The 27,633-nt window shown below is 42.2% G+C and overlaps 1 protein-coding gene across 4 annotated transcripts in view; it reads left to right on the forward strand.

The window, feature by feature from the left end:
• Positions 1-27,633, forward strand: part of SHROOM2 (shroom family member 2) — a 124,871-nt gene that overhangs the window by 50,440 nt on the left and 46,798 nt on the right. For 2 of the 4 annotated variants that reach the window (XM_084506657.1, XM_084506654.1), the window contains exon 3: positions 27,064-27,195. In XM_084506657.1, the coding sequence (XP_084362783.1) occupies positions 27,064-27,195 (132 nt within the window). The other 2 variants (XM_084506655.1, XM_084506656.1) reach the window with 2 other exon arrangements.

Raw genomic sequence — 27,633 nt, forward strand, 5'->3', positions numbered from 1 at the left:
ACGTGAAACTTTTGGAAAACTGTTTTCCCATGAATACTTTCATGGGAACATTTATGAGAATATTTGGGATTTCAAGCATTTCTCATGTGGTTTGGTTAAAGAGTGCTGTCAGCTATGTATTAGTTAAGGGAAAAATTGAAAATATTTATCAAAATAGAACATAGTTGTGATATGGAAACTTTGTATTCTCATTTTGATTTATGACACTTAAGTTCATGCTTTTTTAAAAAACTCATTTAAGTAAAAATAAGCTTCATAAAAGAATTTTGGCTTTTGAACAGATGCTAAATGCAGGATAAATCTGATAAGTTCTGAAAAAAAATAAAACAGGAAATTTGAACAAGAAATCTTGCTCACTAATTTTGTATTCTGGTGAATCAGAACTTTCTAATTACGTTAGAATTGCATTATACCAACTAGACTTTCATGTGGGAATTTTTGGTGTCTTTGGTGGAATCAGAAAAGAATTTTGTTGCAACACCGAAAATGCTGAGAATTGGGTTTGACTTGTATGATCAGCCAGCCCATAAATATAGTAAGTGTTCTGAAACTGTCTCAAATGAGGACTATATGTGAAAAAACACTGACAGATGAGAGGTATGTAACCATGCTTTTCGCCTTTGGTTTAAGAAGGTGCTTTTGACAGAAGCAGTTAGGGGAACGTGAATCTCTTTTGCAGGTAACAGAATTTATGTTGTTGCCAATAGCTACTTCCAGAAGCACATACAAAATTTTTGTAGCTCTGAAGATAATAAATATAAAATAAAATGCACGCACAACTATTGTAAATCATGTTGATGTTCAGCAGTTTCAATTTGTGTTGGCTATTCTGGTGAAAAAGTTTTGTTAGTGAAGCTTACAGCAGCTGTTTCTGTCACAGAAAGGGAGAACTTCAGGGTTGAGAAGTTTTATAGACACTGAAGAATCTGCCAAGGCAGCAAGTCTTAATTATAACAAATAGCTTCAGACCTAGTGGAAAGATTCCCTCTTTCATGATGCTTTTCAGTTGTGTGATAGCAACTTGCTCAGATCTGTGAATTCTGATCTATCTTTGGAAATGACAGGTTTGTTGCTGAAATACCCTAGTAGTAGACTCACCTAAGACATTCATGAAATTCGTAAGTACTTCACTCCATACTTTTGGAGAACTTTACTACAGCTAGTCAAGCCCTGATTTGCTGCTAGGGATTTGTGGCCATTCTTTGCAGGCAGCAGAGCCCCATTGCTATGCATGCCTGCATGCAGCTTGGTGCAAAGCTGATGGATTTTCATCAGTCTTTTCTCAGCGCTCCTCTTTTTCGTTCCTTAGCATATGCCTGTGCAGCGGTCGCAGGCAACCTAGCTGTTCTGGCCAAGAGGCTGAAATAGTGGCTGTTGTTAGGGAAAACATTTTTGTCCTAAATTCATTAAGGCTTCCAGAGCTCCCCAAACAGGCAAGAGCCTTTTGGGTCATTGGCAAGCCTGCATAATATTAGATAAAATTTAATAAAACATACTGAATGAAATTAGCTAGGGTTTTTGTTTGTGGTTTTTCAACTTTGCTCTTTCTGTTGGAAAGTTGCCTTAGGACATCAGTCCTTTGACGGTCAGAAACCTTTAAACACCCAGTTTCATTTTATTCTTGGCCAACTTGTTCCCATGCACTGCTGTCTGTGTGCCGAAACAGCTTTTCTTTTCCTGTTGGAAGTTCAAATGATGCAGGTTTTTATAAAAGCCTTGTTGCATGCTTTCTTCCAGAAGTTATGGTTTGAACAACAGCATTGTTTTGTGCTGTTTGCCCTAAATCTTAGGCTGAATTTTTATGAGTGCTTTAAACAGTCCTGTCTTTAAGCAGGCCAGTTGTGTAGTCTTTGTGTGAGCACTCCTGCAGGTCTGGATTGAATTGGATCAGGGGACTGATCTGACTGCAAAATTACTTGGGGAAGTAGGTTTTCAGCTGGATAGGACCACCACTTTCAGAGGCAGTCTGCACTTTAATTGCTTACAGCGATCTTGAAATGGCTGCCTTAGCATTTTTAGACTATTTCAGTTTTCTTTAGATCCACCCTGACTGTTCTCCGGGGAGAGCGGGGATAGTCCCACAATTCCTTTTCATTGAGTTATATATATGAGATGATGTATTGATCTTCAAGTTGTCTTAGCATCTTTTTGTCTGCTTGCCCTGTATATCCTTTGTCTAGCGGAATGATGCTTTTCTATAGCATTGATTTAACATGCTATTCCCCAGGGATACCAGCGTGATAATTTGAAGCACAAAACAGACAAGCAGTTTGAAGCTCAACGACCCAGCCTTGGAGGCTTAAAGAATCCTAGTTTTCACTCACTTTTGTCCTTGATATTGGTGGGAATTAGCTTGAGAAGCCAAGATTTCTTAGGGTTGTTTGTGTTAACTATTTCTAGATTCATCCAGAACTAAAAAGCAAATGCTTTGAAAATTATCACAATGTGGCAAAATTTACTTCTTAACAAAGTTCTTCTGGAATGCAGAGAACTTCCTGTGAACGTCAGGAAAATCAGGTTTTATTCACCGCTTCTGAGAAGCACATTCATGTGAAATTCTTCCACGTGGGTCACTCTTCCATGCAGTAATGCCAAGCCCTGGTCTCACATAGATCTCGTTATTTCTGTACCTGGGAAGCAGTAGGGCATGCTATTTTTGTTTCAGAAGTCTAATTTAGCTAAAGCCAAGACCAAGGGAAAAAGTGTTGCCATAGTGAGGAACGCGTTTCATTCACGTAATTAAATTGTGACTGTAGCAAAAGTTTCTGGTTTGAATATTGTGGTCCAGCAGTGGTACCTGGCTTCCACAAAATTATTTTTTCCCACTATTTTTAAAGAATCTGATGCTTGAACTACAGAGGAAAAAAAAAAAAAAAGGCACTTGTTTCTAAGCAAAAATGACTGCAGTACCAAATACTAAGCAAAAATACTAAGCATAAATTTGCTGGCTACCGGCACACATACTTGGCCTTATTTTTTTGGATCCTGCATATTTGTGGTCTAAGCCAAATCTAAACTGCGCAACAGGCTCAACAACAACACACACTTTAAGTAGCTTACAGGTATTGATGGCTGAACAAGTGCAGTGTACCTTTGGTCTTGGATTAAGTGAGGACTCAGGAGGCTTTGTGTTGTTTTCTCAAGTGGATTTGTCAAAACAATACACCTTAATTGCATGCTAGCTCTTCACTGTAGTACTGAGTCATTTCTTGAGTAGATTCCTATCTTGGGAAGATAGAAAGTGTGCTTAGGACATTTCTTACAGGAATTGTACGTGAATTTCTTTTGGAAAAGATGTATGCGTGTCTGCATACGCACATCTAGAACTGCTCCGAGTGTTGACACTAAGGTGATTATCATATTAAGAATAATTAGTTTTTCTGCGTCCCCTTCGAACTTAAATTCTCTTCCGGTTATTAAATACAATCTCCATGCCTTTGCACATGCTAGACATGAGCAAGTGACATAAAGCTGTGAAAGTATGGAGTATTTTTTCACTGTGAACTCATGAGATTTATGTTAACTTGTTAAAAATTGGCACACAGGTGGGGCTTCCATTTGTGCTCAGTTAGAGGCAGGGCTGGGATTGTGTGGCCTTTGGGGGCCACCCTGAGATGTTTGGTGGGATTGTCCTGTTGGCTGCTTCAATCCTGTGTTAGTGGCAAGGGGAAGAGTAGCCATGGACTTCTTCTGCAGGGTCTGCTGGTGGCAGGGAGCTGGACTTGGCTTAATTTGACCCGTTCTGGAGGAGCTGCCAGCTCCCGAGAACCAGTACACGTGAGCAGGCATGTTTCCTTCTCCTTCAAGTAGTGGGCTTTTTTGATGCCTTTCTGTGGGGAAAATGCAAGTTGCCTTTGCAATGCTGAGGAGAGCCCTTTGCTACAGAAGGGAGAGGGGAAGAGGGTGAGGACAGAGTTAACACCAGAAGTGTAGCGTGAACACTGAAATGTGCTCTGCTGAATCCTGGTACTGGGAGCGAATGTTACGAGAGCTGCACTACAAACTCCTGAACATGGAAAGTTAGGGTAATCTTTGTTCACATGGCACTTCATGGAGAGGGGAACAGCCTTTTAATTGAAGCACCTTAAAAGCAGAGCTTTCAGTAATTGTCCTGAGGGCTCCAAGATTGTGCACGATGGTTTCAGAAGCTGATGACTGAGCTGAAACCCTGGAACAAAAACCTTCCAGTCTTTTACAACATTCAGATGGGAGATCACAGAAATCTTGGCATGTGCTGCACAGACACGTGTTTAACAGCACCAGTGATCTTTCCATCATGGGTTTTCTGTAACGTAACAGGGAATCCAGTCTTACCCATTTCCTGCTAGTGGAGCAGCTAGTTGTGGACTTCTCAGCTCTTTTTGGCCATGGGAGTACTGTTAAAACTTGACAGCATCAAATCATGAGATGGATTGAAAAGATGAGGGGTCTGTGTTTTCTGAAAGATGATGAGATTTGAGGACTGTGAATTCTGTCTCTTACCTGTGTTTGGTCACTTGATATTTCAAATTTTTAGGTGTCAAAAATAGTATAGGAGACAAATATGAAAATATATGTAGTTCTGCAGATTGTAAGCAAGTGTTAAAAATATTTGGTCCATCGTTATGGTTAAGCATTGAACAATAAGCCAAATGCATTTGTGGAGAACCACTCTTCGGCAGGAGTAAAAAGTCTATTTTGCCATTAAATTTTATGTTCATTACTTCTTGAACTAGGGTTTATTACAGCAGAACTGGGGTTGATGACTAGTAAACATTATCTATCCTTTTGGAAAATTACAGCTGTGGCGTTACTGCCCAAGAAGAGAGATTCTGGTGCCTGTATTTCCAGCCAGACTTTGGAAATACCTAGGAAACTGCGATACGGCTTTCTAAGGCCGTACATGCATGCATATGCTGTAAGAAGTCGGCAGGGGTGGTAAATCTTCTCTACCAATGTTTCTTGTAATTGCTCTGCAGCTCTTTCTGTATGCACTGTTCATGAGTGGGTATTTGTAACAGATGAACGCTGCTTTAAAGTTCAAGGCTGGAACCTTTCTGTGCGGCTGTAGTTGGCAGAAAGGTTGGACTGCAAAATTCTGGTGTCAGAAAATGCACTGAGAAATGGCCAGGGAGTTGCTTTAGGCCCACTCTTCTGCACTGAGCAGGCTAGCAAGTTGGAAGTAAGTGCCAGATGGGATGTCCTACCAGACCTGGGATGTCTCTGCCAGACCCGGGGCTGGCTGGCCACCATCACACTGCTCCTCTGACGGCCTGGTCCTGCACTATTGACCAAAGACACCAGGAAAGGAGGTACATCCACTTATATTTTCAACAAACTATGCATTTAAAGAGCCCTGATGAGGACCATTTCCCCTGCTCGTCAGGCTGTTGGCACAGTCAATTATGTAGAAGCAATGTGAACCTGTCTTCCTTCCAGCCTAGCAGTACCATGCAGGTATTCAGGTGTTTCCCATGCAAGTCCTCTTTTTTGGTGGGGCATATATCTAAAAAACACTTTCATTTCTAGCTGTTTTGGCTTATTAGTTTCTCAGTTGTGTCAACACGACTTGTTTTGTGCTGTTAGTGACATACCAGTCGACGCTTTAAGTGAACATAAGCTTCAGTTCCTCGAATTGGAGGTGTTGTCCCTGGTTTCAAAGAGCAAATCATCGTTCAGTGTTTCTGAATGTTTGTCGTGTACAGCTGTCAGAACTCTCTTGATACATATGTTGTGACTGACATGTTTTTATGTTGTGGTGAGTTTCATAATCTCATTCTTCACAAATCTGAAAAAATCCACTGTCAAACGCGAATAATAGAAAGCCAAAAAAACGACAGACATCACCATGTTTTACAAAGTCAACTCCATCAGGATGGTGTTTGAAGAAGTAGGAAGGGCATAGAAATTTTTTTGTGGGTAGAAGGAATCCTGTATAGTTTGAATATGCTTCTTCCAAAGGTTGCTTGTGGCAATGATACTGAGTTTTGTGAAGCAATTACCGAAATTGGACATTACATTTTTGTGGATTGGAATATGCATCAGGCAGTAACAACCTGTGAGTCATAAATGTTTTTTTCTTCCTTCAGTCCTGCAAGCACTTGTTGAAATGGTTAATTTTGAGCATGAGTAGTCTCATTGACTTAAGCGAGAGCATTCACATGACTGAAGATGAAAAAGCATACAAGTGCTTACAGGATTTAACCAGAATTTTATAACAGGCAGTACACTGGATTTGCTCTTAGCACTGCTTTCCTCAGGTGAATTTCAGTTTACGGGGTAGAAACAGTAATATGTATCCCGTTGGATGAGAGGTGGAAGCAGGTGCACGTTCCAAAATTTGGGGGTCTGAAGTCTATCATTTCACATAGTAATTTCACGTGCACACACGAAGAATTTATCGGTGTTGGATAGCAGCAAGTACTGTAGATCCCTGCTGTCTCCTGACTGTAACACAATTGTAACCCCATCCATTAAAGACCAAATGAATAGTGTTTTATGTCAGGAATCTTCTTTATATTTGCAATGAATGCTTCTAAATATGTTGTATGCATTTTGAAATACTGTTTGGGGTTTTAAAAACTTAAGAGTTTCTTTTTTCTTCTTTTTTTTTTTTTTTTTCCTTTCTTTTCTTTTGTTAAACCCCAGGTAAGAACTTTGACCTGCATGTGCACAATTTCAGGAGAGCAGTAATACTCAGGTTCCAGTATGCTGAAGTTCTCCTTGTGCTACTTTAGTTTTAGGTTACATACTTCACTTTCTGACAATAAATGACTGACTAGATTGCAAACTGGAATGGTTTCTTATATTTTTACGTGCCAAGTAGCCTACTGTGTTAAGTGTAGAGATTTTGTGCTCTACTTAGTTGCATAACGACATGTAACACCTTCCAATTTGCAAAGATTACAAAAGGCTTTAAAATAATTTCTGAATTCAACTCTTAACTCCGGAAACATTAATAATTACAAGAAAGGCAAGAACGCAGGACTGTTGCAGCTTTAGTTACTGAATTACTGGACAAATTTGCATCTTATCTCCTAAACAAGAAAACCTTACTTTATGGCCATTGCTCCTGAATTTGCATAATACTGGATCACCTGGCAAAGCAAGGTCTGGCACAGAGACACAGCTGCAGCGCTGCTGAGTTATATGGCCCTTATGCTTTTAGTCTAGTGCAGAGGACTGACAGAGTGTCAAAAGCCAGGATTTGGGGAAATTTATGCTGGGTCGCATTTTAAATTGGGATCTGTTTGTTGGTCTGGCTCACGGAGCAGCCTTGGTGGCAGGTGGGCAGCCAAAGGCCATGGGGGAGGTGGGGTTGTCTTCAAAATCTGATCTGGTCTAGTGCATGTCAGAGCAAAATAATTTTCCCGTATAAAACTCAAAGCATCTCAGCCTGTGGTGTTGCTCTTTGTGGAGGCTCAGTAATTTGCATCGTGTGGCTGCAGTGCTTCAACCAGGAATGAAGGCCGGGCTGTCTCCTGAAATGCCCTGGGACTGGAGGAACTCACCTTCCCCACTCCCATTTTTGGGTCTCCTTGGACGTGGGTAGGTAAATCACAGCTGAAACCAGTGTGGGAGCACACCGCACAGGTGCAGCAACGCCGGTATTGGGAGCGTGCTTCCTGAGGCACTTCAGCTCGTCGGGGATAGCTGTCCAACTGTAAGCCCATTGCGGCAAGCAGCTCAGAGGCAAAACACACCCATTGCTGCTGGCCAGAAGCAAAGCAGGGCTTCCACGGACGGCCCTGTGCTCCGAAAAAGCAGCAAGTTCCTTCTTGCTGAAGGCACCGTGCTGGGCTGGCACAGGCAGCCGCGTGCTCACTGTCTGGGGTGAAGGGGTAGGGGGGGAGTGAGTCCGAAGGCCGCTCTGCATCCTGCTTCTGGCTCCAGCTCTTTGGCCTCAGTCATGGTGAGATCCTGAAATTCCCAGTGTATTCTGATTCCTTCTGCTACTGCTTGCCCTGCCAGAGGCTGCGTTTTTCTTCAGCATTACTGGGTCATGAAGCCTTTTTTGTATTCGTGTTAAAGGTCAATTTCCTTAGCCCCGTGCTTACATAGCATGATAATTTCCAAAATATTTGAAAGTAAGCCCTGCTGGAACCAGCATGTGGAGCTAATTCTTCAATATGTGAAGCATTTCAGATGCTTCCCGATGATAAAGACTTTTTATAAAAAAAAAAAAAAAAAAGCTTTATTGTCTTTTGGAGGAGTTCTGATAGATCATGGCAAAACCTGAGGTAATGGAGTGACATCAGCAGTTTAATGCTATCTAGTCATCAAAGGTAGCAGGATATACACAAACTCAGGGTGAGGAAAAGTATTTATGTAATTTATATAATATAACATAAATCCCACAATCAACACTTTTATCACTGACATACAGTTGCACTTGTCCAATTCCCTGAGGCAGAGCTAGGAAAAACAGTTCCAGAAAATGAAAACTTTATCATGGTAGTCTGTTGTGAATTTATCAGGCAGGAAGACTGATGATTTCATACCTCATATAACCTAACACCTCCTTGTTGGCAGCATGCATCTTATTTATAAATGAAATTGCTGTTCCATCCTGCTCAAGCCTGTATGGTTGGCCGAGGTACGAGGAAGACTGGAGCGAACATGGATGGTAAAATCCTGATTTGCCCACATTATTGACTGAGCTCCCATAGCCTGTAAGGGCACTAAGGCTTGATAATTTATTTACATTTATTTATTTTCACAGTTTGGAGCAGAGGATTTTACAGGCCTGTTTAGATTGCCTTTATGTAGGGTGCAACTTCCCAGGTCACAGGAAAGGAAAGCAGAAAGGAAAACTCTGCTGCAGCAAGGTAATGCTTCTTCCAGCACAGTAACTTCTCTGTCAAAATGCAGGTTGAGTTTACCATTTAAAGACATCTCAATAGTAATAGACTGTTCTTAATTACTTCTTTACTATCTTTTACATCCCCCAGCCTTACCTCAGAAGTCCAATAACCTAAGCACGCCATCATATTTTTATTTTTCTGTTTTCAAATTTTGTGTCAGTTTGTTTTTTAGGGATACTTTTTAGGAGTCATTTCCTTTTATGATAAGATACTGGAAGCTGAAAATGCAAAAGCAGGAACTCCTGGTTTGCATGGAAAAAATGCTGCAGTTCCATTTGCCGCTTCCAGAAATATAAGGTTTTTATATATTTTTTTTTCTTTCTTTGTGGTTAGAATTTATCGGTGCTTTTCTTGGAAAGATAACCAAGAATATGGAGTATTCAGATACTCAGTGCACAGATACCAAAAACAGACAGCAAAACCACAAACACAGTCTTGATGTTTTAGCACTGAGCTTTAGTGAGTTAGAAATGTTCAGAGAGAAAATGCGGTGGTATCAGAAGACAACCTGTTAATTTCAGATGTCTCAGTGTGAGTGAATCATTTTAAAAGCGCATAAAATCCCCAAAGTGCTGAGTAATCTCCTTTTGAGAACGAAGAGAAGGAGGAACGGACGTGTCTCAAAGCCAATGCTCAACACCTGAGACACTCGGAATCTCTCCCGACTTCTGAAGATCGTGCATACAGCAATTAACTGTCTGAGGCCTAATTTTAAATGTGCAAATAAGGCTGCCTGGCCTCAACAGCAGCAGATTGCTGTTACCCCCGATAGCTGCAAGGCTGTAGGCTTCCCCGTGGCTGAATTCTTTGCAGTTAGCGCTCTCTTGTGGCTGCTGCTTTCATTGAACAATTTGAGAGGAATGTTAAAAATACACGTGTAAATGAGGTTTCACCTTACGACATGCTCGGTCTCCTTTGGATAAGAGTATCTAAATTAAATATATTAATATTTGGTTTTAATATTTTATTTTAACGATACAGGAAGGTCAATCCAGAGAACGCTGTCCAAAATGTGTTTCCCTCAAGATCTCGAAGGGGGTGTATGTATCGTGCATTCAGTTTTTTAGCTGTTTTACATCTTCATGTGTTTGGTGACCAGCCATATCCCTGAGGAGGAAGGCTGACCAGGAGGCTTGGTGAGGAGTGAAGCTCACGTCACCAGCTTGAGTCAGGTGATGGAGAGGATGGGATTGCCACCGTGAGCAGCACACTGGAAAGCAGGTGCTGCTTGGTCTGTGCCTCTGCTCTCAGTCATGAACAGGTCACTTCCCATAACTTTGATTGTTAAAGCAAGCAAAAAATGGATTTGAGAAACCTCTTCGAGTGAAACTGAGAAGTGTGTTACCAGTGAAGGGGTTTTAATGCTGAATCACAATTTTCTAATTTTAGGTGTGACAGAGGAGAATCAGGAGATAACTCTTGGCCAGTTCTGATTTCGAGTTAAAAGGCTCTTTATTCTCAGTAAGGAGTTCAAGCTTTCTGGAAGCTCAGATTGTGGCATGCAGGGATTTTTCTTGAACTAGGAAACTCCAGTTTCCTATTTTAAGAAAAGAGTAGCTTTTAATGAAAGTCAGTTTCTTACCGTGTAGACTCCATACCATCATGATTACAAATCCAGTGTCATAACTTTATAATCACGTCTGAATTAATACCAAGTGTGTGAAGTTGGCTGTAGGCTCCTTTTCCTTCTACAGTGCGGTGCAGCAGCAATTAAAAATAAATAAATAAATAAATAAAAAATCTGAGAGTATTTACTTAGTTGTCCTCTCTCAGAGAGAGGCAGGTTCATGCTGGAGGGAGGGCCTTGAGTGAGAGGGATTTTTCCTTGCTAAATACTTGACTGAAAAGCCTCTGTTCTTCAGGATGCTGAAATCTTTCTACATGGCATTTGCCTAGACACCCAACTTATCTGGTGTTTGGATCCCATTTGTAAAACATGTAGAATAACAATCCCAGTCTTTTCAGAGATACTTTTAAAGTTTCAGCTCCTCTTAAAAACACTTCCATAGTGATTATCTTACTGTTTATTTACAACTGTTTTCCAGATTATCCAACAATGATTTTAGGCTCAGGTTTTTGTTTCTTTAAAATTAAGGAGATGCTTGCTATTTTGCTTGTTTTTCCCTCTTTTTCCCACTGTACCAATGTAATTCTAATACTGGTAACTCTTCAGATAGTGCATTCAGTAGTACTCACATGCGTGATTTGTTATTCTGTTATGTAGAGTGAAAATGGACCTGTTGCTGGAAATCAGGAAACAAAGGCCTCTTCTCCATTTGATTTTACATCTCTCTTTTACCGAGTAGCCACCAAGTATAGAACACTATTTGTCACCTGGACTGTGCATCCTCATTCACATGATAATAGTATTTTTTTAGACTTTTAGTAACGATGTTGGAAAAGTGACCCATCAAATGAAAGCCTGTCTGTGGACTCAGTGGCTGTGCACAGTTGTTAATGCTGGTAAGCAAGGGGTCATGCTAAGTTGCCTTCATTCGGGTTACTTGGAAAACCAACTAATTACAGAGAAGGTTTACCACTTGTGAGGATGTAATGCCCTCTCACCTTCATGCAATGTGCAGTTGTTTCTGGATAGGTTGTTGCAGTGTGGCTGGGAAGGTTTTAGCCACACGTCATCTAGCTCTCCAGCAAGTTCACACGGTGGTGCTGCAGGACGACTTTGTAATTGCGTAACTCTGTCCTTTGCTGCCTAAACTAGGTTTCTTACTGAAACGCAAAAAATAAGACCACGTCTTGTCCTTTTCCCCCACCTCCTCCTCCTTCCTGAATTTAAGGATTTATGGCAATCCGTGGGACTTCCAGCATTTCCTTGTAAGCGCATCCTCCTGTGACCTGTGGAAAACAGTTTTCATTTTTTGTACTCAGGATGTGGGCCAGCCCACTGGTAAAAATGCTGCAGTGAAGCAAGTTTCTTGTGGCAGTCACTCTGCTGTGTCACAGCACAAAACCAATGCAAATGCATATTTATTGTGTGTTTTGTGTGATGGGTAAATGAACCTCAGGGTAACCCGCTCTGAGCACATTCTCTGGTATCTAAGAAGAATATGTCTCCTTCTCTTTCTCCTGGATTGATCCCGAAGGGTACAGTAGAAATAGGTATTTTTTCATCTTCCCCTGACTAAGGTGTATGCAGCCTGTTACTGCATCTTCTACACCCTCAGCTGTGATGGTAGTCAGCAACCTTAAGAAGCTTATATGTACATATATAAGCTGCAGGGGGGTGCTGGTGTGAGTATGGAATAAAGTTTATTGTTTTAAAAGATACTGCAGTAAACTGGCCTTTGGAAGAGTTCCCCAGAATTTCGTGAGTCTCCTTGTGGAATTGCAGGATGTAGCTGCGACTTTTTGCCCTAGGCAGAGCTGATTTCCAGTGCCTTTCTGAGTTATTCATTTCTGGGGATATCACAGGCTACCTCTGCTTTGGAGAAGTGCTGCTCTCCAAGAAGGCCGGCTGGCTGGTTTTGGTGTAAAGCAAATTGTATAGGGGAAATATCTGTGACTCTCAGATGCTGTTAAAAACCCATCGGATCTTAAGAGGCCCAAGTGCTCTGGAGATTTCTTTTAGCTTTGCTGCTCGAGCAGATTTGTAATCCCCCTGGTGACACTGACTTCTTTACCACGTAGTGTCCCAGACAGGACTGCAAACCCACGTATCTGCCCCAAAGACTGCCAAAGCAAAGCAAATGGCTGTCAGAAATAAGTTTCAAGAGTCTAATCTCAGCATGTTTTCCACGTGCCATTTCAAACACCGCTGCAAATCAGATCTGGCCCCCTCCTGCTCCCCCACGAGAGCCCTGGTTCAGTTCTCCAGGCCTTCCTCCCCTCTCCTCCCCTGGGCAGCATGTGCCAGGCCCGGAGCCACCGGCGTGCCCAGCCCAAACTGCTGCGGGCCCTCGACGTGGAGCAGTAACGAGGCTCCCTCATCAATCTAATTATATCCCCTAAGCCGGCACGGATTAGCACGGGAGGAGCAGGAGGAGGACAGTCTTTGCCTGGAGGCCGGCAGGGTGCTGGCTCTGCACCGCTTTCGCTGGGTGCGGGGGCCCAGGTTGGCACCCCACGTGTGCCCTGCAGGCTCGGGGCAGCCCCACAGGGCCGGGAGCAGGGCCTGGGCCCCAGCAAGGGACCTGGGAGAAGGGTAGGTACCTGCGGTGGTGCTGGGGATGGGGCATGGGCACCCCGTCAGCTGCAGAGCTCCACACCCATGGTGCTGGTGGTTGTGCCCGGGGAATGCAAGTGCTCGGGGCGCGCCTCGGTTGGCTTTTTCCTGTCTTATTTGCTCCGTGGAAAAATGAAAAGCTGTGCAGCATTGTCTTGATGGTGTCTGATTAAAATTTCGTAATAGGATCGCTGAAGTGGAGTTGAGGGGAGGTGACCATGTGAGGAGCGTGTTGTTGTCTCTGTGCCCGTTTGTCTCCTGTTTCTGGCACAGACCTGGCTTCACCGCGCTCCGTGTCGCTGAGCAGAAGCCCTCATCGCCCAGCGAGGCCATACGGCGAGGCTGGTTCACAGGCACTGCTTTCCAAGAGGTATGCAGCTCCTCTTCTCAGACCGCTCCCCTCGTCCCGGCCTGCAGGTGCTTATCGTCAGGACAAGTGGAGAAGCAGGGTTAGTCTGCCGGAGAAACCTGGAGTGTTAAGGCTGGAGAGTTTTTCACTCTTCAGCGTTTATTGGTGTGAAAAGGAAATCCAGTGGAAAAAAGTTTCCCTGGCTGTGAGCTGTTGGGCCAACACGCGCAGCTCAAGTTGCGAGGTCACACGGGGATGCGCGGGATTTGTACCGAGCACTGCAGGAGGAAACAAGAATGCGGGCACACGGTGTGAGACCAAAACTGCTTTTGTTTCCTGCCCATACATCTAGAGAAAGGGTTGTGGGATTTCTTTATGGGAGGGAGAGGTATATGGAGTAGTGAGCAAAACTGGAAAAAGAAAAATTTTGGTACAGTTCTGTAAAAGGGGGGCTGTTAAATAACAGGTTTGGCAGAGGGCGATTTTTTTCTCCCTGCTCATACAGTCACTGCTTCCTGCTCTTCAAGAACATATGCTGTGAAGGTTGGGTGCCAGAGCAAGGGCTCAGGGTGTGTTTGTGTCTCTATCTGCTTAGCGGTGGCCAGACAGCTCCATTAGGGAGATCGTTAATCTCCTGAGGCTAATGGAGCTGCCCTCCGGTGCGAGCTGCTCAGACAGAAGCTGCCCGTTGTGCTTGTGGGGAAGGCTCCCAGGAGAGTTATGGTCAACGCCTGTTGACCTACTATTGTTTTATAATAATGCATAGTAATGTGTGGTAGAGAGTGGCACGTGAAAACACACAACACGTTTTTTCTGACCTCACTGAACTTGAAGTGAAGCTATAAAATATCGGAGTTTGATTAGTCACTTGGAGCACATATGTGGTATCCAGTGCATCTCCTTCTCCAGAGAATGCTGTTTTTGTATATTAAAGACATCTTTTCTTTTCCTTTGAGGCTGTTTAAAGCTCCCTGAGGGAAGTTTATACCACCCTGACACCAGTATTACAACCCAGTTTTGTTTTCCAGCAGGAGACAGAGTCTGGTACCAACAACCAAACAGCTGAGAACTCACTGATAGAAGGAACCGTATTCAGAGCTCCAGACTTAAAGACAGGGATGTCGTCGCAGCTTGCAATCATAGATACACCAGTGCTAGTTATTGTGAGGCTTTCCACAGATACCCTACATCAGGATCCATACCTTTGTTTATGCAGGAGGAGTGTACAAATGAATTCAGTTATTAAACCACTCAGTCATTGTAGAGGGATGCTGGTAATCCTCGTCCCTGCTTTTTAACACAGGTTTTATCAGTAGGAGTAATTATGAATATTAGTTACAGCTTTTTTACATCTATTGTAACTGATCTGGCTTTGCAAAATCATCAGTGTGGTTTCTAATTTGATTTCTTCGTACCCAAACAGATGTTTCAACCACGTTTTTTTTTTTAAAGTTTTATTTTTACCAGATTGACTCTCTTGTAAAATTTATTCCTAGTGGTAATTAGGGTGACTAAAGATTGAGATCCGAAGGGGAGTGTGAGGTAGGGTGGAGAGGAATAAAATATTTAAAATTTGCATTGTTACTGCTGTGAAGTGATTCTGTTTTCAATCTTGCTTGGAAAACAGCTTTTATTTTTCTGTGAAGTCACTGAACCCAGCTTTCAAGTCTAATGATGCCAAATTGGGTGCATATCTTGGCACGTTCGGTTTCTGCAAAATAAGCCTCAAAGCCTGCAAGAACATCATCCTTTGAACGATATCAGCACTACCCTGGGAATCCCAGAAATCTGAGTTGTCTGCTGACTTTTAAACATCCAGCTCTCAGGGGTTTTAAAAGTTTTAATGTTGTCATACATCTGCTCGGAATAAGACCTGTATGTGTTCCTCAGGCATCCAAATCAAGGGAAACACCATTGCTGCTGTTAATATTAAGTAGAATATTTTATTTTTTTTTGGTTGGCGTAAGTTTACTTATGACCGGAGTGTGTTTGTTCTGCGGTTGGACTCACAGTGGTTCCTCACCTGGGCCAGGAGCTCGGGCTGGCACCTTGTCTGCTCCCACCACTGCTTTCCCGCGGCAGTGGGTGGCGAGGTGGCTGCCAGGGGTGACGCTTTGGCAGGGTTCACGTTCGTGTCTGCATCTCTGGAATGGCAGCAAGAGGAGTGGAGGAATGAAGCCCTCTGTTTTCAGGGCTCAGACATCCCTCTGTGTGTGTGTGTGTGTGTGTGACAGAGGGAGGAAGGTTTCGTTTGGGTGGACACAGGGACAAGTCCAAATCCTGTAAGTACAGCGCTGTGTGTGGAAGAGCAAAGGCACCCATCTTCTTCAAGCACAGCTACCTGAAGAAGAGCATCCCTGTCCCTGGATGACTCAGAAACTCATCCACAAAGGAGACAATGTGGGGGGAAAAGAAAATCATTCTTACCTGTTCTTGCTTCCGTGGCCACCAGCTGGATCTTCGTCGTGCCTAACTGCTGTGCCCGTACCCGCATTGTCTTGTGGCAGGGTAAGGCAGGGACCTCTGCTTGTCAGCAGCGACAGGGTCAGGCCTGCCTGTGCAGATCCCCTCTGCACTAGTTCAGAGTCTCTACACAAAATGGTGAAGAAATTGGGTCCAGATTAATGTGCCCATAGGCAAGGGGAGCTAATGGCCCAAGAGGTTGCAGGAAAATAGCTGTCCTTGGCCAGCGGAGAAATCATAGATGGATGCAATAAATGTTTCAAATTGGACTGCCTCTCATTATAATACTGTTACAGCTGCAGCCACCCGTTGGAGACAAAAAGGGGACATAACTTGGAACTGAGCAATTAGCTTCTCCACCTGAAATCCGAGCTACCCCTGGGAGGTAAGGAGGGAGAGATTGCCTCAGAAGGCGATTGTGCAACGATAACCACCTTATGCCTCAGGTTTCCAACGTGTTAGGGCAGCTGAGACTGCATGCCCAAATTATGAGCTCTGTCATGTGCCAAGACTTAGGCCTAATGTCTGTTTTAATCTCAAAATAGTTATTATGACAGTAAAAATCCGTTTTTAAAAGCAGTGCCATATATTGCATAGTGATCTGCAGTTGCATAGCTATCTCCAAGTACCCCACTCAGTGGGAGCACTGTACATTTTTACGTACACTTGTATATGGAGTCCCAAAGGGGCTCCTACAGACCTGGCTTCTCTGTTTACTGTTTGTTCTTCTGAAGTGCAGCAGCTTTTCCTTTTAAACCTCTGTTGTCCTTCTGAAACCAAGATGCCTTGAGGGAGGGGCAGTTTCTGCATAAAAAGCTTATTCCGTTATTTATTAACACGGGATATATTGTAATTTTTTCTACAGGATTGCACTCATCTTTGGTCTCAGTTGTGGCTAAACTGGATTAAATGGGTCTCGGATGCTGTGTGACGTGGCCAGAATTTATTTGGAAGATTATTTGAGAAGCCTGACTGTTGTGAGAATAAACTGAGACACAATATTGGAATACTTAACGAGTGTAAGCTCTTAAACAGATGAGCAGAAAGACTTCATGTGGTCCCGTTGAGTCACTTTTTAATTTTTATGCCAGGGACTTCTCTGGCTTAAAGGACTATAGCATTGGTAATGGAGATCTGTGTTTTAAACGTTTATTTCATTAAATACCATTCCTGCAGTGAGTCTCATTTAGCCATTCCTCTTTGTGAACGATTTCACCACATAATATGCAGCTGAGGTTGCATTATCCTCTGCACTTCCATACCACTGCAATCAGCGTGGTTTCAACAGAGGTTTAGAAAAGGCTTTCAGGTAGAGAATCCGAAATTGGGGCACAAGTTTGTCATTCTCTATATATACCCTTGCTGGTCTTGTCGGCTGGTATTACTTTTGGTATTCCTTTTCTTAGTTCTCACTGAACTAAAGTAATTTCTTCTGCTGTATTTGGGAGAAGAGATGTGGTGAGGAACTTGAAAAGGTTTCAGAATAGCTGTGGAGAAGCCAGAGTCTGCCCGTTGCTCTAACTTAGATCTAATGGGAGGATTAAGTTAGAGTGCTGATGCAGAAGTTCAGGAAATGGGAAACAGTTGTGCTCTGCCCCTGGCGGGGCACCGTTGGCCTTGCCATGTCAGGAGGCGTGTATCTCCCTGTTAGCATGGTGGGGATCTCAATATTACAGCCTCAGACCAGGCAAGAGGGGCTGGGTATCGGTTATCATTCCCTGAAGAAAGCAGAAGCTGCTTGTGACCAGTTTGCGGCTGTGTCAGATGAAGAATAAGATGGTTTGTGACCAGGTTTTACTAGTGCTGCATCCTCGACGTGTCAGTGTAGCCCTCGTATTTCAGAGGAGTGTCCCATCCAGCTCCCCAAAGCGGAGAATCTGGAAAGTAGATTGGAGCACAAGAAGTCAAAATATTTGACAAGTCATCTAAAAATGAATTACTGGCATCCGCTACCTTAGCCCACATTTTCAGAGCAGGATAAATAATTCCCACCTGAAGGGAAAGCGTGTGCTGAGGTTAGTTTTTAAGCCTCAGAATTTAGAGTTACAGTATTGTGAGTCCAGCTTGATTTTATAGAGCTCAAGATGCTGATTTTGAGGTCTGCAGGCTGGAGGAAGCTTACCTGCCAGTGTAGGATGCGTTGCTGTAAGCCAGGCATTGGGTACACCGGAACAGAGGGAGCTAAGAGAGACCGGGGATTTCTTTTTGAGAAGAGTATTTTGTTTGGTGATCTTGTTTCCGTACTTGTGAAATGTCCTGTGGATTTTGACAAAACACAACATGCTTCTTCTCGTGGTTACTTGTAAATTTATGAATGACAGAGTAAGTTGCTGGGTGCTGGTGACTAGGAATAAATCTGTTCTCGCACCTTCCCTTCAGGTGGCTGATGCTGTACATTACTTTATGATGTTAGAGAGGGTAACCCACCTTCTCCACTCACAGAGGCATTGTAGAAACAGAAAAAATGGGTTTACATGTCATCCCCTTGTCCTGTAAAATTTGTTGCCTTCCAAGGCTTTATGAACAAGGGGTAGTGAGCTGGAGAGCAGGCAGGACCCCCAGAGACAGTGGGAAGCAGAACAGGAGGGAGAAGGAGGAACCAGGGAGGAGATAATATTTTCTTCCTTTCCCTTTCCTCCCAGCTTCCTCATTTTTTTGGAAAGTAAGCTTTTCCAAATTTGTAAATACAGTTCGTGCCCTTGAAGATTTCTTATATTTTCCCGTTTTTAAAGCAAAAGCGTACGCTTGTGGTACTTGGGGAGACTGCTGTTAAACCGGGCTTGCTCATAACTCCACGATTAATCACTTGATAACAGCTTTGCTTAGTTAAGACACAATTTTCTTCAAATATAGTGTGTTATCAATAGATTTTAACCAGAAAGGATGATACCTTACTACGGGGAAAGTTAGAGGAATTCACGAAGTTGACTAGGAGCCCAACTTTTATATTTTTGCACTCATCAAAATCACTTAAATTTTGAGAAGTGTCAGGTATGCTAGGTAAGTAGTGGACCTGTCCTAGGATGACAAGGCTGCTAATGACTTTTCTTCTTTGCGTGAAAATTTTATTCTTTATTTTTAACTGCTGTGCGTGGATTTCTGCAGCGCTTGAGATTCCCAGCTGCGTGCTCTCTCAGCCGATCACCTACTGCAGTTTGTGCCTGCCTGTTTCGTGCACAGCCCTGGATGTCTGTCTGGGCTTTTTCGCCCGTGGCTACTGAGCTGTCACAAGGCAGGGGGATGTGGGCAGCGGGGCTCAGCTGCCTGCGGTCAGAGAAGGGTTTTCTCATAAACCAGGCTGATTAGTTTTCGTCGCTGGTTCATCCCATTCCAATGAAGTATGTCAGAGCGGATTTTCCCAAAAGAAAAGATGCTAATGTGGCAGGAGGGGTTGCTCTAACAGACAGATGGGCTGTGTGCTGCTGCTCGTGGAGAAAAGTGGAGTCGTGAAATAAAAACCCTGGCGTGGCTTTGGGTGTTTCCAGCAGTAATTTGACTTCATACATATTAGCCCTTCCAGTCCATACCTGACAACCTGACATTAAAATTGCTGCTGACAGTTGTTGTTTTTTTTTTTTAATATCGAGAACTTGATCTTATAAATTCACTTTTTTAATGTTATTTTGCTGGCAGGCTAGGGTAGCTTTTTAAATCTCATATAAGCAGCACTTGATCAGTTATGATGTGAAAGCATTTGCATTTAATCTTCATCAGACACCTAATATTACAGCCGTCAACAATTTTTCATCCTAAATAAAGTTCCATTCAGATTTGCTCTGTATTCAGGGCGTACACATCAAAGAAAGGAAAGAGGTGTGTTGCTTTTATAAAGCTCACTAGATAGCTATTAGATCTAAAATGTGTTGCCTTAAAATACTTATCAAGTTGCTATTTTCCATTAGATTTTTGGGTTTACTTCTCACCATGAACAGGCATTTTGCACCATTTCAGTTTAATCTCTGTAAAAGTGAGGTTTTGAAGCCTCCACCCAGTCAACTTAAAAATGTCAAGTCCTTATCTGTCCACCATTTTGCTCTTGAGGGGGATTTGTGCAGTCACTGGTATGTCTCACCCAAACAAAGCCGAAATTTACTGTCCCTCTTTGAAAGGACATTTAAGGCCCTCCTGGATGGGTGGTATGAACACTGGCATAGGCTGTAGTGGGAAAAAAAAGCATTTGAATTGCTGCTGCCTAGGCTCAGGACAGCGGGAAGTTAGGGCATCCAAGACTGAATTGGAGTGAAAGGCAGCCTTACAAAAAAAAGAGCAAAGTGATTCAGACTTTAGCAAGCAAGCAGGGAGAGGATGTGGGTCAGGTACGTTGGGAAGACCAAGACAGGTGGGTGATGCCTTTGTATTTCAACCTGGAAGAGGAGCTGTGGGCATATTTTGAACTTTGGAAAGCCTAGAAAGTGACTTCACGTGTATGTACAGAAGAAAAAAAAAGTTAGGAATAAACTTTTAGGATCATCTGTGTTGCGTAAGAATGGCAGACAGTGAAGGGAAAGAGGTTTTTGTTTTCTTCAAAATATATTGTGGGAGTTCCCTAATGGTGTGTGTGGGATCCCTTAATACGGGATTGTTGAATGAAAAATTTCCAGGACCCTCCTATGTTTTTCTTACTTTTTTTCTTCTTACACACCACCACCACCCTTCCTTTCTCCATTTTCAGAGGAAGAGAGGAAGGGATAAAGTGAGAGACAACCTGTGTAGAGGAAGGGTGCTCAATCTCATGGTTTGTGTGCTTTGGCCTTTTAAAACCACGTTCTCCCATTGTTTAGTTTCCTGTTATGTACAAAGATACAGACAGGTATATAGGGAAACACTTAAAATGACAAGGGGGAAGAAAGGGATTGTATTGCTTTTATCGTAGATCTTCTTTATGAAACTGATAACTATTTGAACCTAGATTAGGATGATTCGTGGATGTATTGAATTATTAAGAAGCTGTTCACGTTCCTTACAGAGGTTTGTTGTTTTCTTTTGGCAAACCTGAGATATTACCCTGGCAGGTAGCTCTGCCAGTGGTGACTCAGGTAACATGAAGCAATCTGAATTCTACAAATACAGTTGCCTGAGAGAGAAAATACCCGATGTCTTTGTCTGCAGAGGGTGGTGAAAAAGCTCGAAGACTCTACAGAAAGGAATGTTGTTTGTCTGCTGGAGTGGGGGGAGAAGAAAGAAGACATTTTGACCAAATAAGTGCTCATTCCAAACAACATCTAATTTGTTCAGATGGTGACTTCATCCTTTTTTTTTTCTCTTCAACCCCCCAAATTGTCTTGCTCTAGTTGTGAGCTGCCAGGTTAGGCAGCTGGGTGAGGTTTTCATGATCTGCAGTTAAAATTACCTTGGACTGTTTTTGGAAGGCAATAGGGTGACACTGCTATTTCTTCTCACTCTTTGAGGTCCTTGTGAATAACTGCATCTTTATGGTAGTTTCCAGCATCCTTTTTTTCCTCCAAGGGTTCAGAAGACTAAAAAATCTGAATAGTGTTTTTTTTAATAATGAAGTGCTTTGGTAGTTTGCTTACAGTGTTTTCTTACATACTCATTTAATTGCTTCATAAATTGCTCTGCTAGTGTCTTTCAATCCATGAAGCATGAGATTTGTGAGCTGAAAACAAAAAAAAAAAAAAAAAAAGAAAGAAAAGAAGAAACACAATTTGGGAGGATCTTTTCTTTTTTCTCCCACAGGACATATGGATTTATAAAAAATGGTAACAAGAGTTAGTGTGTCTGGCCCAGTATAATCATGCTTGTTTAAAGGACTGGAGGTAAACTACGAAGTCGTTTGGGATTTACAAGGGAACAAGCTAGGGCACTTGTGCTGCCACTGCAAATTCTTGCCATGGCCTCCACATGGAAGAAAAAACAGTGGATGAGGAGCTGGCTGAGGAGATCCCAAAGAGAGCTTACCGTAGAGCGCCTTGGCTGGCTGACATGGGACTGGCAGTCCTGAGGACATCTGAGGGTTTTTTGTTGTACCCTTGGTGTACAACAAGACTGGGCTGCTGCGTTCTTGTAGCCATCTACCTCGCTCTGATACCAGGACAAATTTTTGGCCATAGACGAAGCTTAAGGTAACCAACTATAAGTAGGTTGTACCTCCTGCTACGGCTGTTTGAAATAACCCAACTCTACATTGCAGTAAAGCACTGGAGAGCTTCCTGAAAAGTCTGAGATGCATCTTAGTGAGCGGAGGGAGAAGAATTTTGTTTTGATAGCAGCAGTTCAATTTCACTAAATGTGTTGGTTCCCAAATTCTGGGACTTCCAGGGAAGTTGCACCTTCACAGCACATGGGCTCCACCAGTGGTCTGCAGCTCTGGGACTTCAAATGTTCTGTAGAAACTAGAGTAAAGTGGCTGAGATCTGAATACGATTTGTTTAAAGAGTCTTTAACATAATCACTACAACAGTTTTAACTGAGGAAATTACTCCTGACAGTATCCAGGAGTTCTTGCCAGCTGCCGTTCAGTTCTGACTGAAGCCACTGACTGGCCCTTCCTCTTAAATTAAAATTTTAATATATATACATACATGTATATATATGTAATATATATATATATATACGGATTCGTGTAAAGGCAGGTTTTATTTCCTGGTGAAGCTGATAGAGATGAGCAGTATAAAGCATTGCATTCGGAAGTACTGTCATCCCTATTTTGGGTTCAACTGGACACAGTGAATCTGAATTATAAGTGATTATTACTGATTTGAAGCAGGGCATTGAATTCTGCAGTCTGAGAGCTGCACAATCCAGAAACATACGATCAGGTAACTTGTTCCAGGGTTGCAGAAAACCAATGTGCAATTTTCATGTCCTAAGAAATAAAACTAGGAATAATATATATATATATATAAATATATATATATATATATATATTTTTTTTTAAAGTCAACAAGAGAGCTAAAATGGAATTGTATTTGGTTTCAGAGGAATCATAGCCAGATTCCTGCATTTGGAGGGCCTGGTTTGCTCCCTGTGATGAGGCAGGCTTCATTTCCCGGGTGCTCTCCAAGGGGGAGGCAGAGGGAGAAATTCCCCTGGGAACTCTGCGAGCCTGCTGGCTGCAGTAACATGAGAAAGGGACTCACAAGCTTTGCTTGCTCATTGCATTTTTGTCCAATTTCCTCTGAAGCTGTAAAAAAGCTGACAGGCAGACCGCTTTGTGTTGATGTGGAGTTTTAAAAACCTCCTTGCAACAGGGTTGCAATGCTTTCTGTTTGGACAAACAGCATCCTGGAAGCGGTGGTGGCTGGCTCTTGCAGAAATGGGACCAGGTTTCTGTTTATCACTCAAGCCATGCTTACCCATCTCAAAAACATCATTTACATTTCACATGAGAAGTAGTCCTACAGAGTGGTAAATTCCAGTCAAAATAATGATGTGAAATAATAGAAGATACCCTTCAGGACAGCAAATAGTTGGGTGGTCTTAGCTGAAACGCCTCACCATTATGATTCATAACTCTTTTTTTTTTTTTTTTTTTTTTTTTTTTTGCGGAGAGTCCTTCACAAAGTTTCAGATGAAAAAAAATCTCTGTAGGAATTGTCCTGTAGGAGTTAGCTTTGTCTTAAGATAGGCCAGAATATGTTTTCTGTGAGTGTGTAAGCACTGCTAATATTAAAAACACTTCTTTGAGCTAAAGAGAAGGCGCCAGTAGCTAGGTGATTGAGACATGGGGAATGAAAGCCCGGTTTGGTGTTTCAGAAATACCGCTCGACCTCTTTTATGTGTAGCTGCTGCTACTTAAACCTCAAGATTTGCAGCCTTGCACTTGCATGTGAGCCAGCAGCCAGGCATTGCCATCTTTGTTGATTCAGCAGAAGGCTGGAATGAAACATTAACAGGGAAATAAATCCTGGGGACTGCTTTTCACTGGGATGTAGTTTTCTAGAACTGCATTTCTTTCTTTAGCTCTGGGACTCTGCATGCAAAAATTTGTACAATAAGGGGGCATGAAGCTGTTTGGTTGGTGAGAATAAAACAGAAAATTCTGGCTTGGGGGACAAATACATCTGCTGTTGTATCTGCTGGCCTTTATCTGAACGTTACCTACTGTAAGTTTTTTTCCGAGGAAACACCTCTTATTCATTGATGTTGTTGTATGCTGAGGTCCTTCACTTACTTTATTTGATTTTCTGCCTGATTTTCATTTTTAAATTTCAGTTCAGTTCTGATGCAGGCACCCCAAATGTGAGCAGACTTGCTGATTCTGAAAAGGAAAAAAAAAAAAAAAAGAATACATTTGTGTGCATTTTCAAATGATCTGAAAAAAAATCTGAATTTTTCATCTTGACTTGATCAAATATTTTTCTAATCTCTGTTATTGTTCCCAGACTTGCCCAGTTTAATTTATTTTTTTCTTTCTTGGTCAAAAGAGCTTATTTTCTGTTTTTGTTTTTTTTTTCTCTCATATCCAATCAATCTCATCGGTATTGCTGCTGCAATCTATAGCAGTATTTCTAACCTTTCTAGCCTGTGAAATTCAGACTGTCTTTCTTAAAGACTTCCAAGCAGTAATTGTAAAAAGGGAGATTTATTCTGAAAAACTCTATGGGAAAGGTTGCTTTATTGCTAAACTATTTGCACACACGTGTTATTGATACCACTCTAACAGCTTGCTCAAAGCAAAGGGAAATTGTTTTTCCTTTTGTATCAGATCTTCAAAGCTTATCAGCATTTTCCTTCCAGCAGCTTTTGTAAAAGCACTGGTAGAAAGACACTTCCAGTGAAATGCTTTTATTAGTGCTTCCATTAATGGCACAGATTTTCTGGGTTGTAGGTTTGGATGATCTCATTCTGTCACTCAGAATTAATACAGAGGTTTTACATTAGAATATGAATGTTGTGCTTCCAGCATCTTCAGTTCTCTGCAAAATATTCTGCTTTTCAGTCTTCCATTCTCTTGTTTTTCCAATTCCAATTTCCAAAACCGTTTCCAAGGTTTATTGTTAGAAAAACTGTTTCTTGAAGTGCAGGAAATAGTAAATGGAATGAGATGGTGAGAATTGAGCTAAAAGCAGTGTTGACTGAGCGTAGTCAATTAATTCTTAGTCAAGGTGCAGACTGCAACAAAAGCAGGAGCCTACCTGGTTCTACCTTCCACGTACCCCACCAGTATTTTTAGACTGGTCAGGCTATTTTATTATGTGTTTAAAAACAAAACAAAACAAAAAAAACACCTCAAATATTTCAATGTGTCCACAAATACAAAAAAATAAAGCAGAACTTGTAAGTTCTAGTGCAGTTGATTTGCCTCATGTCACAGCTCAGTCCAGTCTGTTCCTCCCCTTGCTTGGCTCCTCAGGAAGATGAAAGTGGTGGTGGATATTGTAGCACAGAAAATGCCATCTGAAAACGATGTTCATGTGGCGAGAAACTATCTTATGAAGATCTTGAGAAGTTCCATGAGGTACAGTACTGACTTCACAAGTGCATCCCTTCTGCCCCTTCCCACTGACCAAATCCCTCCTACCATCTGCCAACCCCGTAGCAAACTACTGCAGAAGACCCCTTCCCTTTCCCTAACCTTCATCTCCTCATCCTCCAAACGTTGCTTGTATTCCTCTAGTTCACTAGTCTTGTGTTTCCTTTGTGGTGCATCACACCAAAGTAATTGTCTCTTAACAAACCTTCTTCGCTGAATCAGTGCCTAAAAGGTATACTGAATTTGCCTAAATTATGGTTTGCCTCGCTGACGTCAGTAACATGAAAGGGAGCAGTGGGAAACTCATCAATGTTCTGTGCACCTGAGTAAAGGAAGGCTTCTGTCCCATACCTGAATGTGGGTCTGCGGGCCCTGGAGTACGCGAGGACTGTCTGGAGCCGAGCATCACGTGGCTGAGCAGAATCTCCTCCACTTGTCTTCACCGAGTATATTTTGGCTTCTCCACTTACTCTTCCAATTTCATATCCTGCCAAGGAAGAGCACAGTGACTCTCTGCTCAACCGTTTTCTCTTTTGTCATGCGAGAAAGAGTAGGCTTTTGTTGATGGAAACAATTACTTCTTTTTTTAGTGACAGTAATGATGCAACGCTTCCTAGTGAAATTACAGCTTCCCCGTAGAATTATTATATTCTCCTTTTATAATCCTGCATGCAGAGTTTAGAAAGGCAATTTATCACTGAATTCATCAGATGTTCTTGAATGTACTTCAAAAAGCTGTGTAGTCAGATTGGATCTGTTTTGAAGATACTGAGTTTATAATGAGCTTTGGTTTTGTTTTCTAAATCCAGTGGCAGTCTGATAACCCAAATTTAAAAGGGAGATTAGTAAAAAATAAAAAATAAATAGGTAGAACTGCCTTAAAATATAAATTGAGATTAGGGAACGCTTTCTTTGTTTTGGGAATGATTGTGTAACTTAGACAAATCACTTGCTGGAAAAAAAAAAAAAAGATAAATACGTAAGTACGTTTTAAAAACTTCAAGAGCCAATGTCCTACAAGCCTTTGGTTTAGTCTGTGACTTCAAGGATGGGATTTGTCTCACCTGATCTAAATTTTAAATCTGATCTAAATTTTACCTTCCTCATTTCCCAGGATGAACCAAAGAGAAGGGCAGGACGGATTACCTTCAGGGAGTTCCTGCTTCATTCCCAGGGCTATTGAGAGAGTCTAGCCAAAAAACCATGCTAGGCATGTGTTTTCTGAAACAGAAATAGATGAATCCCATTCAGAAGGTTTATCTAACACTAGGGAAGAAGAATGCATTCCTTTCATGTGTGCTGAGAGGCATTACAAAGTCCTTGGAGGAGGAAGCGAAAGCTCGTGTTATTAGTTCCTAAGCAGGGGGAATGGGACAGAGGGGTTTATAACAGCTTTGCAAAAAGCTTTGTAAGATACACTCTGAGAGCTTGTTGTTCTTTTTAGATAGGATCTCTTCAGTCACATGAGCATATATATTTGGAGGTGATATCCAGGTAGATATTTTGGGTTTTAGATAAAGTGCTGAACCATTTTTGAGGTATATTCTTTAAAACAAAAGCAGAAAAACAAACCTCAAACATTTAAAGAGTTGGTCTCTCAAGTGTTTTTAAGGAATGCTTGTAGCTTTTCAAAACTGGCATGCATGTAGAGTACCATCTAGTCTTCTGTCATTTGAAGTTACCGTGTCTCTGTGCTATCTGTATGACAACTGCCCTGACAGATTTTTTTGCTGCCTCTCACCTTGCCGAACTGTTTGCATTAACCTAGTACACTCGTTCTCTCTCTTTTCAGAAGAAATGACCTAGCCTGCAGGCCTCACTCCTGGCATGCGACCAAGTTTACAGAAAGTCAACCTGAGACAGCCACGTCACACCTTCCTTCGTCCAATGCCTGCACTTCCTGGCACTCACGGTATCATGCAAGGTGAGTCTCTGCTGAAGCTATGTGCATTAAGGGCTGACGGAAAGACAATGTTAATGTGGTCCTGTAGAGTGCTTCTTAAATCCCAAATGCAGAAGCGTTGTATTTTTGTATTCTTTATTGTTGCCTGTCCTTCCAATGCTTGAAGGAGGAGCATTGGAAGCTTTACACGTGGAGGAGTGGATTTCAGAAACAGTATGTGATAAGTGCGTGTGACTGAAAGGTAAGAAACTGGTTTTAAAGGCAGTCAGAAAGTTGTGTTTCTTGCTCTGCATTTCCTTTCGGTGTCCACTGGTAAAATCTTAAACCTTGCTAAGTGAAAAGAAACCATCAAAATTAACCTTCTTAAAGTGACATAGAAGAGGGAGAAGAAATAGAAGAATATTGTTACAGACTACTGGAAAGCCTTTCCAAAAGGGAGGGTACAGAGTATTTTCCTGT

The sequence above is a fragment of the Aythya ferina genome (assembly GCF_964211825.1).
Source record: "Aythya ferina genome assembly, chromosome: 1".
In the NCBI taxonomy this organism is placed as follows: Eukaryota; Metazoa; Chordata; class Aves; order Anseriformes; family Anatidae; genus Aythya; species Aythya ferina.